General features: G+C 40.2%; 1 protein-coding gene across 5 annotated transcripts in view; it reads left to right on the top strand.

The window, feature by feature from the left end:
• SPIRE1 (spire type actin nucleation factor 1) overlaps positions 1-19,971 on the top strand; it is a 124,698-nt gene that overhangs the window by 99,284 nt on the left and 5,443 nt on the right. For 2 of the 5 annotated variants that reach the window (XM_035318359.1, XM_035318363.1), the window contains 6 exons: positions 1,772-1,813; positions 8,631-8,794; positions 13,044-13,134; positions 13,489-13,631; positions 16,277-16,450; positions 19,759-19,896. In XM_035318359.1, the coding sequence (XP_035174250.1) occupies positions 1,772-1,813; positions 8,631-8,794; positions 13,044-13,134; positions 13,489-13,631; positions 16,277-16,450; positions 19,759-19,896 (752 nt within the window). The remainder of the gene's footprint in view (positions 1-1,771; positions 1,814-8,630; positions 8,795-13,043; positions 13,135-13,488; positions 13,632-16,276; positions 16,451-19,758; positions 19,897-19,971) is intronic. The other 3 variants (XM_035318360.1, XM_035318361.1, XM_035318362.1) reach the window with 3 other exon arrangements.

The following is a 19,971-nucleotide window of genomic DNA, read 5'->3' as shown; positions in this document are numbered from 1 at the left end:
ATGTGCTTGCCAGCTTTGTCTCCTTGCTCTGCACATCCCACAGATACAGGTGAGATCTTCTCCATCCCAGTTGCCACCGAGCAAAAGGAGCAGCTGGAAGCAAAGTGCCAGCCCCTGAGCCTTGCTGGTGGGCTGTGTGGCTGGCCCAGGGCTGATCGCTGTTAAGTGAAACTTCTTTGGAAATGGTAATTTAATCTTGTTAGTTGCACTCACCAAGGGAGACATTGGCTAGAAGAATTTGAATCAGTTTTCAAACAAGCTCAGCGGATCATCAGAATAAACTATCCAGGTAAACACAGCCTTGAGTTACGTGCCACTTTAATTAAAAGTATGGATTTATTACTCAAGTTGAGCTAATGGAGCTTGGAGAAAACTTTGTTTCATGCTCTTGTTTCATTAACCTTCAGTTAGGACGCAGCATTAGGTGATAACAACCCTATGCTTTAAAATGTATTTGCCTTTATGTTAAGTTTGGACAGCAGTTTAGATACTGTTCTGCGCTGCTGTCTGTGGCTGATGTTGTCTGGGTAATAAACTACAGGAGAAATACCCTGACTCCCAAATTTGTCTCTGAGTCAGCCACCTACAGTGTTCCCCGCCTAAATTTGCTCTCATGAGCAAAAGTTGTCCCAGCACAAAGTTTTTTCAACATGTTTTCACGTAGTGGATGGACCCTTTCATACCAGCGTTGCACATTTGTCACCCACGGGTATCACAGATAAGCTGATGTCGGTTTTGATGTGTCCTGGTACATTCTTGTAGCTGGGGCTGGCCTGCTTATCTGGATTAGGATACTGAAATTTGGGGTTCAGTTGAGAAAATGTGGAGTGTCTGCTCCCTGAATTACACTGCACAGCTTGAAACGTGGGTAGGCTGTGCGCAGCAGAGTTTTGCATGCATTTGGAGCTAGGACCATGGGCAGACCAAAGGCCTGGAGGAAGGTTCAACAGCCACGCCATGTGATTTTCTGGTATCCAGAGATTTTATTTTCATGTGTGATTTTGTTGTTATTAAGCTGACAATGAACAAAGCAATTGGTTATGTAAACTTTCCAGAAATACAGAACATCTGACCACTTTCTTATCTAGGAGTAAAATGGTTAGCGGCCCTAAAAGGAGAGGATAATATTAAGGATACATTTTAAAGGCTAAATACACCTAAGTTTAAAAATAATAATAATAATCAGCAGCAGCAGAAATCATACTGTTAGGCCTCTTTTTTTCCTATTCAAGAAAATAAATGCTCAAGCTTAGCTTGAGTGTCTCTCTTTATTAGTTTAATTATAATCATTGGAGATTATGCTTAAAAAAATTAGAAATATTTATTTCAGGTCACTGAAACTTGTGTGAAATGTGGCTTTGTACTTTCAACTTTTTTTTCATCTCTCTCTCTCTCTCTCTCTCTCCTTTTTCTCTCTCTCTTTTTCCCTTCCCCTTTCTTTCTTCATGGCATTTTAATAGAAAACACTGTGTTTTTAAGATACTTATCTCTTGCTTTGGTATTTGATTTATTGATTTCCAAAAATCTGGTTCTGTAACTACACAAATATCTTTATGCTTGCTCTGTTTGCAAGTCCCATTTATGCTACAGTGGTTTTCAGACTTCAAGCTTTACTCCGGTAAAGCCACAGTATGTCTGACACATTTTGGATTTAGGCAACAGAATCCAAAATGCCTCAAGTGGAGTTAATCTTTTGTTTTCATTACCTCTCTGCTTTTCTAATAGCTGAATTACTTTCTTTTTGTTGTTGTTTTTGTTTCTTTTTTTACAGCAATGCGGCCTCTTAGCATGTCTTACAGTTTTGACTTGTCAGGTAAAAGGTGCAACAACACCTGACGTGGTTATTGTGCTTACTGTGAAATTTGTTCCATCTGTTCGTTGAATTCCCATTTAAGAAAGAAACTTGAAGGGATTCTTCCAAGATATGGTCAGTGAAAATAAAACTTAAGACAAATTACTTTTGATAATACCTGCATTTCCCCGCTGAGAAAAGGATACCTAGGTATCGGAGACAGCTGTGTTTCACCTGAAATAAAACGCTGGAATTCTGTTTAAATAAATAACCGTAATAAGGTGGCCTGGAGCTATTCCAAACTCTTAAAAGGGTCGTAGAAAACAGTGTCACCTTCAAGTCTGATTTGCTTATTATTTATTAATCTGACATTGGTGTCTGTACAGTACTTTTTGACTAGACCATTTTCTGCAGTACTTAATTTGTCTTGAGCATCCAAAACCAAGTTTTGAATTCTTCTGCCTTTCTAGATTTAACAAAGTACGCCTATGACACTAATCTAGAAAGGAACTATCAGTTCTACCAAGTGTCTGTATAGTGGGTATTTTGTGAGTTATAAAGTGAAAGACATTCAGTGAAAACAGGTTAAACCTTCCAGCTTTCCTGGTTAGCAAAGTAAGTTGCTGAGGTTTGCTGCTAACAGCTGATAGAGATGATTCAATAGGTGATCTTCATCAACTATCTAATACCAAATTTAAAGGTTCCTCTTAGTGGGCATTAGTTAGGGCAAGCAGTGACTGTGCAAACGTGTTCAGCTTCAGAGACAGCAACCCCTGAGTTTCTGCCTTCTAGCCCTTAAGTAAATTTGGCCATCCTTCGATGTGCACTAACAGGATGCTCAACCCCAAAGACTCCATCATTGAGGCTATAAATATTCTATATTATTCTCAAAGATTGGTGCACTGAGGAGAGCTCTTATCTTGGCTCTTACCTAATTTCCCCTGGGTGACCCCTGAAAAAAAAAAAAAAAAAAAAAAGTTACCAAATAAGTCCATGCCCTCATTTGTGAAGAAGCAACACCAGCCATACCCTCTCCTCCCTCCTTCCAGTTTCACCTAGAAACATCTCACCCAGTACTTTGGCAGAGTTTTCTTCCCCTGTTTCTCTATCCACTCTCTAACCTCACTTTCCCTTAAAAAGGCATAGTCTGATTGAAACGCTGGGCCATTGCAAACTAGAAAGACCATATAGAAGTTATTTGACTGCCATGATATAATAAGATACAATAGCTTTGTAATATAGGAGTGAACTTCACAAGTGATCTATCTCTGAATGTGGTTTCATATTATGGCCAAGTAAAAAGCTTGCCATTGCCAAGAAGAGGGGGGGGGGCTCTTGCTCCTTCCTTTTCTCCCCCCAAATCCCCCCACAAACATGTGATTTCCCCCTCCTCCTCTGCATTCATTTATTCACAAGATAAACTGGTTCAACTCACGTAACCCAGGCACAAATACTTGAATTTTTTGCGAGGTTGGTTTTCTGCTATTTTAGGGTTTTAAACCTGCTCGCTATCTGATCAGATGATCAGAGAGCTGGGTAGATAATGAGCATGGGTGGATGGGAGGAAGGAACAGGCTCTCCCCATCAGAGGCGGTGGCAAGCTGTTAATCCAGCTCAAGCCCTTTTGTGAAACCTTACGCTGATGTTGTATGGTCCAGCTGCTACGGCTGTCTGCCGGGATCCAAATTCTGCTTGCACTTGGTGTCATGTTTTACTCCACTGAAAGCTGAAGCGTCCCCTGGAAGTCAGATAACATAAACTGTCAAACTTCAGTTTTCAAAAACTTGCTACTTTCAGATATGCCTGAAATTTGTAAATTCCTTCAGTTTTAAAGCTATAAAATGGAATGTGCCGGTGCCAATGAAAGGGAAGTGTTCAGATCTGTCCTTCTGCATGTCTCTGTTTGCTTCTTCTTTTGCCTTTTATTTTCTAAGAATCCCGAGACATCCTCATTCGTCTAAATCCCCAAAATATTTTGTAAATGCTCCCTTCATAATCCATTAATTCACTACCATGATGTTTTTATTTTGAAGAGGTAGCTTCGTAGCAATCTATGCTATACTCGGAGTTGCACTTTTTTACTGACCACTGAAGAACTCTTCCTGTTTTCTTTATCCATCTGCTAAATGTGATTGGTTTTGTTCTTTTTTTTCCACGTCATGTGGTTCTAAGCAAGTAGTATCATTGCGTGACTGAGTGAGCTGATAAATTGTCTTGAGAATTTAATTCAGGATGATTAAAACATTCCAGTTATCGGGATGTGAGATGCCAGATGAGCGGTACAAGTGAAATTGATGTGTTGGGATGTAGGTAGTAAGCAGATAAGTAGTTGGTTTGAGTGTTGTTGCTTTGTATGTTTTTACTTTTTTTTTCATTATTTTGGAGGTGGGGTAGTTTGTGCTTTCATTCTATGATCACTCTTTCCACATATTTGCTCTTTCACTGCTTTCATTGCTCTCTGCTTGACGGAATTGCTGTCACAAAAGCACAAACCTGCTGAATATCAGAATTGTTTTCTTCTGAGTGCTAAAGGACAGGTTCAGGGCTTCATTACACTTGTTGTTTGCCACTTTCTCTGGCACCACGCTGGTGTAGTTGATATGTCAATGTCATGCTGCCCAGCGCCACGTATCTCCCTGCTGCTGTCATCCTGAGGAGGGGAGGAAGAACGCATTTTCCTGATGGTGAATAGAAGGAGTGAGCAGTAGCAACGTGTAATGAGAATAATCTGAGAGGTACTCTGGTATCAACAAGGCAGGCATTGGCTGCCTTCTCTCATAGAAAAATAGCTTAAGAGCAGCTTTACTTCTATGGACTGCATTAAATATGGCTCAAAAGTCCAGTCATTCATACTCGTAACACTCAAGTTCTTACCTCAAGGCTGCCTGCACACCTCTTTGAAGCTGTTATTTAAGCAACAGGGAACAGGGGAGAAGAGAGAGAAGAAAAACTTCCAAACTTCACCGGGATTATTCCTGTTATTTCCAACACCGGGAGATGATGTGTGTTACTGTTGGTTTTACAGGACCTATGCCTCACACCAGTGTGAGGAAGGAACTCCACCAAGTCTCAGCAATCTCTTCATTTAGATAGCATAATAAATAATGTGATGCAAGCACCAGCAAAAGACCAGCCGTTTGGATGTATTAGTTCTCAAGTTTGACTTCACCAGCCCAGTCCATTAAAAGGAGCAGCATACCTCTGTTACCATTATTCATTACATAATATTTCCTAGTATATTGGCATCATAACTAGCAAAATGTAAACGAGTATTAATACTGCAAACGCACTTTAGCCTTCTTTCCCTTTCAGCCTTCTTTCAGACTCAGTGTAGAAATGATGAGGTTGCTGTACGCTTGCTGTATAGAACCAAATTCAGGTTTCTGTTGTCATTATTTGCTAAGGAGAGGTGCTTAGGAGCAGACAACGCATAGTTAGTTACATGACTGCTGTAGTTTGCATGTAATGTGTGGTCTGCTTAATTCTTTGTTCCATAAGAAACAATCTTACATGTAGATCAAGGTGAATTTCTTATTATCCTAGGCTGTTTTTTTTTTCTCCCCCTTCTTCAGGCTAGCTAGGGAAGGCCAACACAAAGCTCAAGTAATCAAATCCAAGACCTCTTTCATTTGCCTGTTGTAATGATAGTTTAAAAGAATCTCAGAAGAAACCAAACATTAATCCAATTTGCAGGTACTGTTCATTGTACTCGCTGCCTGAAAACATGGAGAAATGACACTCTCCCAGTGTGTCTGATTATCTAATAAAGTCTTAATTCTAGGCTGTTTTTAAATATATATATTGCTTCAGTGACTTTTCCATGAATTTCTTCTGTCATGCTCATTTTAATAAGCATGAGTCTGTTCATAGTTTCTGACTTGTTTATCCTGATTAGTTTTATCTTGTTTATGGTGATACATGATTATTTGCCACATGGTAGTGTTTCTGCTGCCTGAGTACATCAAGAAAATAGCTTATACAAAGTGATACTATTTTTGCTCTGTATCAGTTAACAAATCCTGTTTTTAATTCTGGAACAAGTTGTTTTTGTTGAAATCTGCTGGATGAAACTAAATTTTCATGATCCTGTCCTTAAATTATGATAATCCATTTATACCCAGTACTATAACTGCAGGAGTGATGAACTAAACACAAGCACTGTTGTCCAAAAATGTTTCATAATGGATGAGTTTTTAGTTTTATTTGGGGGAGGGGGAAATTCTTTAGTGCTTGCAAATTCTAAAAACATTCCCTGTTTTTGTCTTTAGAGGAAAGAATGGTGATAAGTGATTATTCCCTGCTGAGGAGCCCTCCAAAACAAATACTCGGGATTGTCTTCTAGATTCACCTAAAGCTTCATTGGCTGTTCAAGAAGTCATAAACAATATGTTTCTAAACAACTCATACATATGTAAGCTTAAATAAAAACAGTTTTCGGCTTTAGATACTGATTGGCTACATAAATTACCTCTAAAATGATTCAGAAATTTCCATTTCTGGGGCCTAAATTCTTGGAAAACATACCAGACAAACATAAAACAACAACAACAAACAATTTATGTCGTGGACCGTGAGTACATAGTTCTCTATATCACATCCCTTAGTGCTAGGGGATATCGGGTGGACTTCCCCTCCTGTTTGCTTTCCCCAAACCTATTGTGTGTTGTTTTTTGGAAGGAGGGCAGTACTGTTGGCTGTCCCATCCTTTTTCTCCCAGTGACTCCAACAGTACTTCCAGGCCATGATCCAGCCTCCGTACCACCGGGCGGGGAGTCACCATCCAGGAAGGTTTGAGAGGAGGGACAACATCACGCTTGGTGCTGGGGCTGCTGCTTTGGCCGGTCTGGTCGGGAACCACCCTGTGCAATCAAAAGACAAATCAAAGGTTTTTCTCTTGCTCATTTGGGAAACCATGAGCTTCTTCAATCAACAGCGTGCCAGTTAATTATGAGGTCTCGAGAAGTATTGGCAGCAGGGTGGTGAGGCAGTTTGGTTTTCGTTTTCCTCCTGTCGCTTTGTGGGGTTGCATTAAGCGATTGTTACGGCAGGAATGCATTTGATGTGGAGGACGCCCATGCTGTACTCGCAAAAATCTAGTAGGGAAAAAAAAAAAAAAAAACATGACCTAGAAGCCATAGTGCTAGTCAGGACATCCATTAGAAAAGCCTTTGAAGATAGGAACTAAGGGTTAGAGAGTCTCAGTCTTTGACTGCAATTCTTTGTAGGGAGGACCTGAAGGCAGTAATAACACTGTAGTACACGATTCATAGGCTTGGAATGTCACCGTGGCTTTAATAGCCCAAATAATCCCCTTTTCTTACATTCCTAGTTGAAGGTATGATTTATAGAGGAACTGTAATATGTCCCCTGTCCTTTCTCTCTGTTTTCAGCATTTAACAATGACCTAATTAATTCTTTAACATATATATTCATTTAACTTATTCTTCCTATTATTCCTTTTAAATAGCTTCTCCGGTGAGAACGTTGTAGAACTGACCTACTGCTGCAACAACTGCTTTGTCTGTACTGGGCAGTTTTAACTTACCTAGCGCAAGAACAGCTTTTATCACTGCAAATTGTGTTGTGGCAGCAGTGACCGTGTCTGTTTAAACCAGGGCAGCGATGCAAGTGACTCCAAATGATGTGTGAGTACTTGTGTTGTCGGCGCTAGGAATACCCGGACTGTATCATTACTCTGTCATAGTCCTCCTGGTAACCTAAGGTACGAGTCATTCGGCCTTCCCTGCCTCTCGTCACCATGTGTAAAAATGGGAATAATGACGCTTCACTACACTAACCCTGAAATACCTGGAGGTACTTTGGTATTACAAGACCGGGGAAGGAGTCATATAATTAGATGTGTAGAAAAACACATTTGCAGAAAGACCAGATGCTTAGGCGTACATGCAAATGGGAGATTAAAAGCTTCTCTTCCTTCTCCCTCCAACATAATTTTCTTCAGATTGGAATAGTGCACTTTGTACGTTTACAGGGATAAAACTGAATTACCAGAGCAAATCTAAGCCCTCCTAAAATATCAAAGCCTAGGTCATTATCTGCATGTGTAAGCTAAGCTAGGCTAAGCACAGCTGACCCTGGGCTTACATTACAAGTGATGCATCTTCATTGCACACTGGCAGAAATCCTGAGTAATTTATTCGGTGAAGTTACATCCTTGTAAAACTCATGTAGATGAAAATAGAGCAGGATCCTCGTGTTGCTGCTGTTACATGAAGATTTGGCATTGCAGACATATTTTTAATACAAATGACCATGCAAACCAGGGAACTGTGCATATTTTTGATGAATGCTAGTTATTTAGCTCATTCTCATTCTTTTTCTGTGTACTGCAGAACAAAGTGTAATTCTGTCCTTGCAGGAATAACTAGGTTTTACCCCATGCTTAACCTCATAATTTCTGTGTGGTGTTGTCTTCAGATTCGCTGGAAACCCACTTGTCCAGATACGGTTGTGCATTCTTCTGATACTTAGTTAATTATAGCCTATAAGTTGAAGGAAGAATGGTTTTGGTTTCAACATGGGAATTATTTTTTAGAGTTGCTTGGGATTGGTCTGAGGTTGTTTTTTAGTATTTTGCACTGCTGCTTTTCCCACTGCTTTCATTCCTCCATATTGCTTCTGTACCACAAGCCATTGCCTGTACTTCTGAGCAGTGTGTTGCTGGAGTAAAATAATTGCACACGTATAACTATCCAAATATTTTTTTCCCTTCTGTGTGAATTGCCTTGACAGTAAGTTTTGAGAAGGCAGAATAAAAGTTGATTGTTCTATTTAGTGCACGAGGTCCGAGTACCAATTGTTCTATTTCTTTTGCTAGATGTATCTGCGCCAGAGGCTGGAAGAAAATTAGTGGATGCCTCTGTAGCAAACGGTGGCCTGGCACCACAAGGAAAGCAGAATGGGGCCGCACAAGTGACAGTACAACGAAAGAGACTCCTTAAGGCTCCCACGTTGGCTGAACTTGACAGCTCAGAATCGGAGGTAAAACATCAGGACACAACTTCTTGTTCGTCAGAATTCAGTCTCATTCCTTAATTCGCTGAACTGATCCGCTAAGAAGTGTCTGTGTAGATTGTAATATGAATTCTCCATAAGTGTTTTGCCAGCCTGCAGAACTTCAAGAATATTAGATCAGACCTCGGAAATGAGAGTATTCTTTAAAAAGCTTAAATGATGATTTTGTCTTTAATCCTAGTATATCCATTTTTTTCCTTTTTTTTTTTTTTTTTTTTTTTTTCCCATAAATGCCCAGTAGCTGTCCACAGTGGACATGCAGCAATTATGCTTTTGGAAATGAGGCAGGCAAATGGTTTGCGTCCTTCTGGCACCCATGCAGGAGCTGTCATTGAAGGCCTCAGATGTGAGCCCAGCGTCGTTGTACCAGCTGTTAAACAAAGAGCATCAGCTATACTGGAGAGGTTGCAGTTCAGTGCAAATTCAGTGGGTTGGTTTGTCATGTAGGCTTGGGAGCTAACACCCAGCAAATGTTTCACAGGTAGAGACAAGTAAATACCACTTAGATGGGGACACAATGATGAATCCATTCTCTCTCAAAGGGAGAGTTAATGATTTTTAAAAACCATAAAACGGAGAACAGATTTAAAAAGCTCTCTAGTTTAAAAGCCACATTATACATAGTCCTCAAGAAGCACCAGTATTATATCCTCAAGAAAGAATTCTGTCTTCTGGACCAGTAATATTACTGCATTGGAATCTTTCTAAAAGTTAAGCTGTCTGGAAAGCACATTCAGGCAGGGTTTTGAATAGAGGCTAATTTTAGCCTGAGGAAGGCAGTCTTCCCTGACTCTTTCTCTCTGTTAAATCAGGAGGGTGGGGTTTCCTGACAGGGCTCTTACAAAGGCATCTAAGCTGAGAGATAGGAGGCTGGAGAGAAATAAATGTGGGGATAAATACATCTTCTTGCGTACTTTCTTTATCCGTGAGAAGTTGGCCCTCTTTGTGTTAGGGGTTATCCTATGGGTGACTTGTATGGGTGCATAATTTGGTGCATCTATTCTGAAAGCAAGAGCGATTTGCATTCTGAAATCTCTCAGCAGTGTTTAAAATTACAATAGAGGCTATATGAGGTTTTGTTAATGTTAATGAAGCTGGGCAGAATGCAGGAATATTAAGACTTGTCAATGAAAGAGTTGGATCTTGAACTCAGAGCTTCTCAGCTTGTAGGTCAGTGCGTCCTGAGGCTAATGCAGCACGATGTTTCACGTGGAAAAATGAGCAGAAATTACTAAAATAAAATTCTGTAAAGAGAAACATTAAGATATTCTTTTTTTTTTTTTCGGGGGGGGGGGAATAAAATGTGTGACTATTACTATTGATCAGGGAATACGATGTAGGCAAGCAAAATCGTAAGGAATAAGCTTTGGGGCATACAGCAAAAGATAAATTGAAAAATAAATCAGCCACATCAAGCTGTCACAGAGAACAGATGCCGTATTGGTTTGAGTCAACAGAAGTAGCTGGTGAAGCAAGTAAGATGATTAAGATGCCCAGCAGAGTACTGGTTGGGTTTCAAGAACAGTACTAATGTGGTGTAAATAAACATACTGGACGGATTTGGGGTGAACTCTTCCAAGCTTACAAAGGGGATGGGACATAGAACGTTTGACGAAAGTGAACTTTGCTCTGTAAAAATGTCTTTTTTTGCTGATTTTTGCTTTGTATGTAACACACAGAACAGCATATGTGTTGTCCTGTTTGTCTTAGCTACTCAGGCACCTCTTTGCCTGCAATTTGAATTGGGCTTAACCTATTTAGAGTTACTCACTGGGAGTTAAATTATGGCTGTTATGCCCTAATTACAGGCTGCAAATAACTGCACTGCTGAGCTATGGACCTCCAAATGGGCTGAGATGCAGATGCATTTTTTTTCCTCTGCAACCCCTTTGTTCTCACAGCTGTATTGTGATTCTGACTACACCCCAACACTCTGCATTGCCAGCCAGAGGTGAAAGAAAAGGTCTGATACAGCCCTATACCCATTTGCTGGCAAGGATGAATATTGTCAAACCGTTCCTGCATTCTGTCCTTGCTTTTTTCTTTATTGCCAGTAAAATCACAGTTTTGGATGGGGAGCAGGGAGTGCCATTTTGCCTTGTATGGTTAAAAGAAGTAGAAATCTAATAATAATTTTTGATACAGTTAGGAAAAAGGTATCTTCCTAATGAAATTACAGCAATCTGGACAAAAATTGTGTCAATAACAGAGACAGCTGTTTTAAGGTGATGCCTTTAAAGCTGCAGCTTTCTCAGGACATGAATATTCTGTTTAGTTCTCTGTGGAGAAGTGTACAATTCCAGATGTTGGGGCTATCTAACCTCCGATGTAAAATGTCTGATGGCCTACCATAGTAGTCAACAGTTATGTATTGATGCGAAGAAGTTTGTAGGAAGGTTTGGCACAAGATTTGGTTCCTGCACAAGAGTTCATTCTCAAAAAAAGCTTTCAGTGTCTGAGAAATTGTAGGGCAGTAATAGCTCTTCCAGTGCATGTGTTTGTGTGCAGAAGTAATTAGAAAAGACAAACTTGGAATACCTGTTGTCCAGGTAGAATAATACATTGAACAATGTACTTCTGGTTTCCGTTCTCTCCAAAGTTCTCTCTGCTCTTCTTTCATAGAAATAAGCAGCAGAGCAGCGTGGTTATGGTTTTTGATTGACAGCTTACCTAGTTCTTCATCTGAGCTTTTTAGCTTCTCTGGCAATGGAAAAGTGATGGATTTGACTTCTGGAGAGTGAATAGTTGAATGGTTCACTTTGTACCGGGGTTATTCTCCTTCACAAAATTTAAATGTTTAACTTCAGACTTGTGGGCTCTGTTGGACCACATCTAGAGAACAGCGCATCCAGTTATCCTGCAAGTTCTGCAGTGGTCTCTTAGGGCAACCACGTGGTGTGAAGCTGAGATCTGCCAAGATCTCTGGATTCTGGAAGCACAACAGCTGTTGTAATTAAATATGCTGTTCAAACTTTCTTACAGTCTTCCTATCTCAAACGCTTGGAAGGAGCACATCGGGTATGTTAAAGTGAATGTATTGTTTTGGGATCTGAGCTGGTTGGAGACCCTTTGCAGAATATTGTTTTGAGGCAAGTGCATTGGAAGAGCATACATCACAGTATCCTTGCATATAGTGCATACGTGTCCTTGGGCTAAGCACAAAGTACAGATCACCTGGTGGGAATTTATAAGGGCCCCTGTCCTGAGATGCCTGGTGCCCATTGAGGTGACCCTGCCAGCTTTGCTTTTCTGACTTGCTGTTACCAAAGGCTGTACTGTCAGTTAGTGGGGGTTTTCCTGCCTGCAGTTCGTGTAACTAAAGAAATCCGTGAGAGAGAGGCTCAGCCGCGTGCTGGATTTTAGAGCAGGTCCCTTGTTTGATCTGTAAATCTTGGCAACTTAAATGAATCTCCTCAGTTAAAAGCATTCACATTAGACCTAAACAGCATTCACGATCAGTCCTTCAACTCTGTTCCTTTGGGAGGCTCCTGTTATGGTCTGTATCGTACTAGTATCTGGTGGCTGAAGACAGAGGTTTGGGGCGAAAGGATTTGTTAATTTTGGTGGCATAATGTGTTAGGTAGCTGAAAGATGCTAGTCAAAGCCTTTCATTCATCATGCAGGACTTGCTCTTGGCTGTTGTGATGAAACATCTAATGAATAAGAGTTCTTTTAAATAGAGAATAAAGGAGAGAAATGCACCAAGATTAGGAATTAGGAATTAGAGAACAGTGCAGTGGAGATCAGATTAATTTCTGTTTATCTGAGTCACTTGTATGAGGACCTCTCATTCCTTTGAAGACCAGAGAAATCCGAGTGCTGGTTCCTTACTAATGTGAGACGTAAAGTTGGCTTAATGTATCTCCTGTAGTTGCAAATCCTTAGAAGGCCTTGAGTACAATGAGCAGTTACTGGTGGAATAGTAACAGGTTACCATAGATTCGTGCACCTCTCTTTTGATCCTATTATTCCATGCAGTGTTTAAATACACTGAATTCCAATCATGTACCGTGTATTCCAGTTTATGAAAACGTTAAGCTTAGAAAGTTATGCAGTGCTGTGTAGAATCAATGTTTAACTGAGGACTTCTAAGGCTTTGAGTGATTTAACGTTGTAAAATACCTTTGATAGCTTGAGATTTCTGTGTGCTAAGAAGCAGTAAGAGAAGAAAAAACAATTTCTGAGGAATGCTATTTCTTTTTCTCTTTCCACACAGGAGGAATCAGTGCATAAATCAACAAGTAGCAGCAGCATCTCCCCCTCACAAGTGGAAGACCCCTCTCAGGAAGGCACCAGCAGCAGAAAGAGTAAGTTTTGATTAGAGAGCTCAGTGGCGGCTTTTACACACTTCTGTTGCCTTCTGTTACGTGAACTTTGTTTGAAACTTTTATTGGAAGCTGAAATTGAACATTAATAGAATAAATCTGTAAAGATAAACCCTAGAACCAACTGAATAGATCAAATGTGATTACTGAGTGCAAGGCATTAACCTATACTATATGTATATAGTATACTATACCTGTACTGAAGATGATCTGTGTATGCGTAACTTGAGCCACCAGTAGTAAGAATTCTAGTATATCAATGTTTAAGTACTGAGCAATGTTATGCAGCAGTCTGTCTTCAGAGAACTAATTTTTTTATACCGGTTGAATCTTCAGCGCCTCCAAAGTTCTTGCCCATATCATCTACACCACAGCCAGAGAGACGGCAGCCACCTCAGAGACGACACTCCATTGAAAAGGAAACACCAACCAATGTGAGACAGTTTCTACCACCTTCAAAACAGAGCTCCAGATCACTTGTAAGTGGAGTGGGTGGTAGGAGAGAGAAAAAGAGGCATTCTAAGAGTATAATGAAAATTAAAACTTGGCTTCAGTGTGATTAGAACTTGACTCAAAGAAAACTCCTGAATTCAGAAACTACCTTGGCTACTAAAGACATTTTGAAATCAAGATTTGAACTTTCTCTCTCTCTATCATTTTGATCCAAAATCCCGGGTATAGGTGCCTCAAAAAATGTGTGCACTTTGATTAGGACTCTGGGTAACGCCACGTGCCTTGCTTTTATACCAAAATACTACCAACACAGGCAAACTTCACCTTACTGATTTTCAATTTGAATAGAGGTGACTCCAAAGCTCTGGATTATTATTTTTTTAATGTTTTTTTTTTCTTTTTTTTTAGCTGTTGATAGTATTTTAGTTAATGGCTGAATGAATGGAATGGTTTCTTTTCTTCCCATCCTATGAACTTGTGCGGTTAATGTTTATACATGTGAAAGTTCTTTCAGTAATCCAAATCAAGGTTTCTCTGTGTTGCTTTGTTGAAGTCACTGAGGCAAAAAACTATGTTACTACTTGAAAAGAAAGTACAGTACATTTGATCAATTAGCTTTAATTGAGAGCTGTTTTCCAACAGAGTATAAGCAGCAAAGGGTATGAAATCCTGGTGCTTTTATGCTGACATACTGATTAGTGCTTTGTAATTTCATGCAGGATATGTTCCTCGTCTCTTTTCCTACCAGCAGGGTTTTGAAGTATGCCCCATGAGGTGCTGGTGAATAGAGAAATCAATAAACACATCCTGGTTTTGAAAGGAAGGGAATATTCACTCACCCTGTCTTCTAGAGCAGTTGTATTAGTGGGTTTTGAAGAGTGTTCTTGTTGGTCCAAGAAATGGTGGCTGGGATCTGAACCTATTAGTTGATGAAATTAAACTGTAACAAGAAAATAATCTCCAAATATTCCCCCTACATGCTTCCTCCTCTTCATTTCAGAAGGTCTGCTGGATTTTCTTTATTATATCTTTCCACAAGAATGTAGTTTCTCATTCAAGTTGAAGTTCAAGTAGTAGCGTGTTGATAAACATAAAACACAATTAGACTTCTGCTGAAATGAACTCGGAGTGTAGCACGTTGCACTGGAACCAAGTTGGAAGGTTCCTCCACCATGTGTTTGAAGATGCTGTCATATAAAGTGGATCGCTCTGTCATTGCCTGCTGCACTCACTAGATGGGGAAGCACAGGGTTTATTTTCTGGCAGGTCCAAAGTCATTCACATACCTACTGTTTTAAGGCAGGAGGGAAGAAAGCATCTTATATTATTATAGTGAGGTATTTGCTCCATCACATTTTTAATATATCTGAATATGGTACATCATAATACTGATCTCATCTCATGTATTTGGGGGGATCATACAACTTAAAAATCTAATTTGTGAGGCAGTTATTTTAAATAGGTAAAACAAGTTCTTAATAGAAGCTTTTTGGCCACGCATGTATTTTCTTGTATATACCTATTTCTAGGCATATGTTTACTGACATATGCCTAGAAAGATAATATCTGAAATAAAACCACTGTAGAAAATTTAATTTAATTGTTCCACTCCTACTTAAAAATATTAAGGGAAGATGGAGGAAAAGGCCTTAGATAAGTCAGGCAAATGTGGGAACAGATGGGAAAAATTTTACTAGTTTCTTTTCTGCTTGATGTTTTTTGATCTCTGAAGACCTGTCACCAAGCTTGGTTTTGTCTACGAAGCGAGAAAGAAGGGAAAGCAGTACGGAAATGATGTTCCTTTAATAAGAACCTATTTTATTTGATGCCTGGAGAGTAAATTCTTTAACTTGGCAATAGTGCCCTCTAGGGTGTGACAGACAACTCCCACGATGCTTTTTTTTTTTAGTTTTGGTAGATGGTTTCTGATACGGTGGCACTGTCCCAGTTACACGCGTTGGCTTGCTGCAGAGTTTTTCCTTCCCCGGAGGATGCCAGCTTCGTTCAGTGGCTGCGCCAGGTGCTGCCTACGCAACCTTGCAGTTCCCTCACTGAGCGCCCCGCAATACCGGCAGAATATTATTTACTTTTTATTTGACTTCACACTTCTTCATCCCTTCCTCCAGGACTGATGGAGTTTCATTTCTTATCACCTGCTCCTGTGACTGCAGTTTCTCTTCAAGGTGAAAGAGGCCTCGTCAATAAATAGCTCTCAATACCAGTGAAAACAGGCAGGAGTTTTCTACTGTCTCTTAGCAGGATTAGCAAGAAACTGGTCTGTCTTGCATACTAACTACAGTTTCGTGAACTGGCATCTCATCAGACAGAAGGAGTTAGAGCTAAGTAGGTGGGGAAGGGAAACAAATTTGGAAAAATGCCAAATATCATCCTTCTGATATGTCACGCTGCCAGTGCTACGTGCAGAGGCAGGGTGGCCTAGTGTTTTTGGGGGGGATCGCCCTGGTGGTGAGCTTAATGCAGTGAGCTTACTTGGTGCTTAATCAGTGAGACAAAGACAGTGTCCTGAGATGTACATATGAATGTCTTTGTAGTTTGTTTGCTTTTTTTTTAATCATCATCGTCATTATTATTTTTCATGACCCAGAGGACCAAAGCTAATGATTTCATTTATACACAGCATTCGCTTCTCTGCTTCCTATCTATTGTTCAGGTTCCTAGGATAACGAGTTTATTTCCAAGGATGACTTTCAGACCACTTTTTTCAACCATGCAAACAGCTTCTCTGCTCAGCTCTCATCCCGTTGAAGCAGCCATGTGTGGGGTGGCAGGGGCTATGTACTATCTCTGTGAGAGAGCTTTTGCCAGCAGGTGGAAACCCGCAAAGGTTTGCCTCTTTTTGCTGGCTTTGGAAATCACCTTCACCAGCATGTTCCCTCTTAGGGGAGCACTTCCTAAGCTGTGGCAAGAATTAAAGCTTAGGCTGGGACATTGCACCTGATTGACGTTGATTTCAATGTGTGTAGGATATTTGTGTGTCTTCAATCACCTCACGGGAAAAAGAAATCAGTTCTGAAAGGACAGCAAACTAAAAATGCAACATCACAAGATTTATCAATGGGACAGACCTTAAATGTTACAGCACATGAAGATCCTGCAGCAAAAGCCCAGCAAAACCATTGTAATCCTTGGACTGTCGAAAAGAATAAGCTCTTGTGTTTCTAACAAGTTATACTATGTAGAATGGAAGGGCATTTGCAATCTGTTTTACTTGAAAACCTACAGACAGTTTTGGTCCTCAGCACACTTATGTATCAGAACTTGCAGAATAACTGATAGCCATGTACCAGGGAAGGCAAACTGACTAAGAAGAAAAACTGATTCATTTACCCCTATGTAGAATCAAACATGAATAATTCAAATTTATCCTTCTTTTTCTTGTCCCAACCAATAAGTCAGAATGGGAAACCTTCTGCAGAGAGTTTATAGTTGAGATATCCAGCTGAGCTTCTTAGAAACATTTAGTCTGCAACATCAGTGAGCGTTTAGAGTGCTTGATTAACCGCTAATGGCAGAATTTAGAGGCCAATCTGGCACATGTCCATACTGCAATTTATTAGTGCAGCTCATTTGATTGCCTAGTGACATCTTCTAATGAGAAATTTTACAAGGAATATATTAGTTTTAAAAAGCTAGTCATAAGGACCTGTTAGGTGTGTGCACGCTGAGAATGACCTACAAAGCACCTTATTTCACATAATGGGTATGTAATTCTTACTACCTGATTTTCCTGAGTAAAAAAAAGGTAGTTACACATAACACACGTTAAGCTCTTGTGGTGCACATAATGACTGCACAGTCAAAGTGTAAAGCCAATTCTCATGAAGATCCTGGAAACTCCAAGTTTAAATTAGTATTTTAAGTAAGATTTTTTCATTTAAAAATAGAAATACTGTTTACCTTTAACATTGAAATAAGTACTGAGTACAATTCAAGCCACAGTTTGTCTTTAGTATGTTCTGTTGTCTGTAAGTGTTGCAGAGAACTAAAAGTTCTCTCGTTTGGAGCTGCCTAACTTGGGTGTAGATTATTGTTGAAGTTTGAGCAATAACTCCAAAGCATCGCTGTTTAATGAAGTTTAGTCAGTGCTTAGTGTATTTTTAATTAATTTCAATGCCTTAGAGCTAGTGTTGGAACAAAAGATTTTCTTGTATACTTATTTCTATTCCGAAAAGGGAAAAAAAATCAAGCAGTTTTCTGAAATCAGCATAATATTTATCTTTCATTCAATGTTGCATTAACATTTTGTTGTCCTTGTGTAACCTCTGGAATTAAAACATTAGCATTTAAACTTGTGAACATTTTTCTATGTTTCCCCTGTTGCCTGCTAGCTATTTCTATTTGCCGAAGCAGTAATCATTTTTGATTGGTACGACAGCAGACCCACACTATTCCCTTAGTAGCTGCTCTACACCTATAGTAGATCTACAGCCTGTCTTCAAAGGAGCAATACTCACTGACATCATCGTCCTATAAATTAAAGGAGTGGGCGCTCATGAGGGGGAAGGAAGTGCCTTCAAGTAAGAAACCTATTTCTAAAGGACTTAAAGCTCTGATTGATTGAAAGCATTCAGTCCACCTCATTCACTACAGACAGTTTCCCAGTCTCCCACGATGCAGAACTGAGGTCTTTGGCTGGCATTGTGTGCACCGTGCTTTCCCACCCACTTCCTCTCCCGTCTCGCCCCGGCCCGCGGCCGTGCTTTCTCTGTAGCCAGGCAGTTGCTATGGGAAGGACCCCGAGTGAAATGCTGATAGCTGCCGCTTAGCTGGAAAGTTCCTCCTAATGAACACAAGTCATTTTGTTTGGCTGGGCTGTGTTACACCTCAGAGCAAATTGCGGTTGCTTTTGACATTGTTCTTTCCGGAAAACTAGCAATTATATGCCCCAAAGATTTAGCTGGCAAATCTAACAAAGTTAACTCAATTCTAGTCTTTTGTGGGGTACCTTAAACAGAGTGAAGTTTCTTTGTGTTCCCTTTCTAGATAGGTAAGACAACAGTTTTTAAAAATGTGGTGGTTCCTAAATGCTAATGTTTGCCAGGTCTGCAACGTAGAAAAACTTTCTTTTTAATCTAATGGAAAGACAGAACAGCACTCTGAATACAAGCAAATCGAGCATTGCACAATTAATCTGAATCATGGCTTCAATTTATAAATTAGATCTCCAGACTGTCAGCCGTGTCTTTGTACTTGCAGGAGAAATTTCCTTCCTTTGTTCAGAAAGCATTAGATGTCATTGTCATTGCCACACAGTAGCCCCTCTGGGCTGACTGAAAAGGTTCACCAAGCATAAAGCGATGGGAATTCCCACAGAGGTTTCTGTCTTTCTGTTGGAACTGTATAATCAACTACAGGGCTGGATTACAAATTGGGTTGGTGCTTTTTATTCTCTGGTACCAAATTCAGGCGTTCTCTGCTCAATATTCTCCGGCATGCTGTAATACAGAATATACGGACGTTTTGCAGATGGGACATTTGTGATCCTTGGGTTGTTACTCTCTGTTTGATTCTCTTCCATTAGTAATTCAACACCGGGTAACCAGTTCTCGTGCTTTGTATTTGAAGATTATTCTGTAAAGCCTAACTTGCCATTGTTACTTTCTGGGGGCAGAGAGGAGAGCCTTTCTGCCTGAATTGCCTTGAATTTTGCAGTTCTGATCATGTGAGCGCCAAGATGTGGTACCACTGAATAAAAAATTCTGCTAGAACGGGCAACTAACAACTTTCCTTGGCCACTCTGGGCACCACAGAGTCTCAGGGGCGTCTTCAAGAACGCTTAAAATTAATACCATGTGCCAAACTGCCTTTTTCATTTCAAATTATAAACCTGAACATTGATTTGTTAAAATAATCTTCATAATAAAAGACAAGAGAAGGGTCAAGTGGCTTGAGGAGGAAAAACAAAGAAAGCTGTCATTGTTGTGAGGGCTGAGCATCAGACCATTTCGATCGCACTTGAGGAGTCTCAAAGAGTTTGAAACTCGTGTGATGCCCACGAATGAGCCAGTGCTATTCCAGTTTGAAGGGAGAAACCTTCTGTTTCTGGAGCTACTAACCAGGTGGTTGGTTGTCTAGGTTGAAATTTGGAAGAAGCAATGTGGCTTTGAATTCATATGCTTTTTTGGCTTCCAGGAGGAGTTCTGTTACCCGGTGGAATGTCTGGCTCTGACGGTGGAGGAAGTCATGCACATCCGTCAGGTGCTGGTGAAGGCAGAGCTGGAAAAGTACCAGCAATATAAAGACGTCTACACCGCTCTCAAAAAAGGAAAGGTATGGCTGGGTCCGTGGAGGTGCCCAAGCTTTTTGAGGAAGGTTGGTTGCACAAGCCACTAATTTGCACGTTCC

This window comes from Oxyura jamaicensis, chromosome 2 (assembly GCF_011077185.1).
Source record: "Oxyura jamaicensis isolate SHBP4307 breed ruddy duck chromosome 2, BPBGC_Ojam_1.0, whole genome shotgun sequence".
In the NCBI taxonomy this organism is placed as follows: Eukaryota; Metazoa; Chordata; class Aves; order Anseriformes; family Anatidae; genus Oxyura; species Oxyura jamaicensis.
This window is presented reverse-complemented; position numbering and strand designations above follow the sequence as displayed.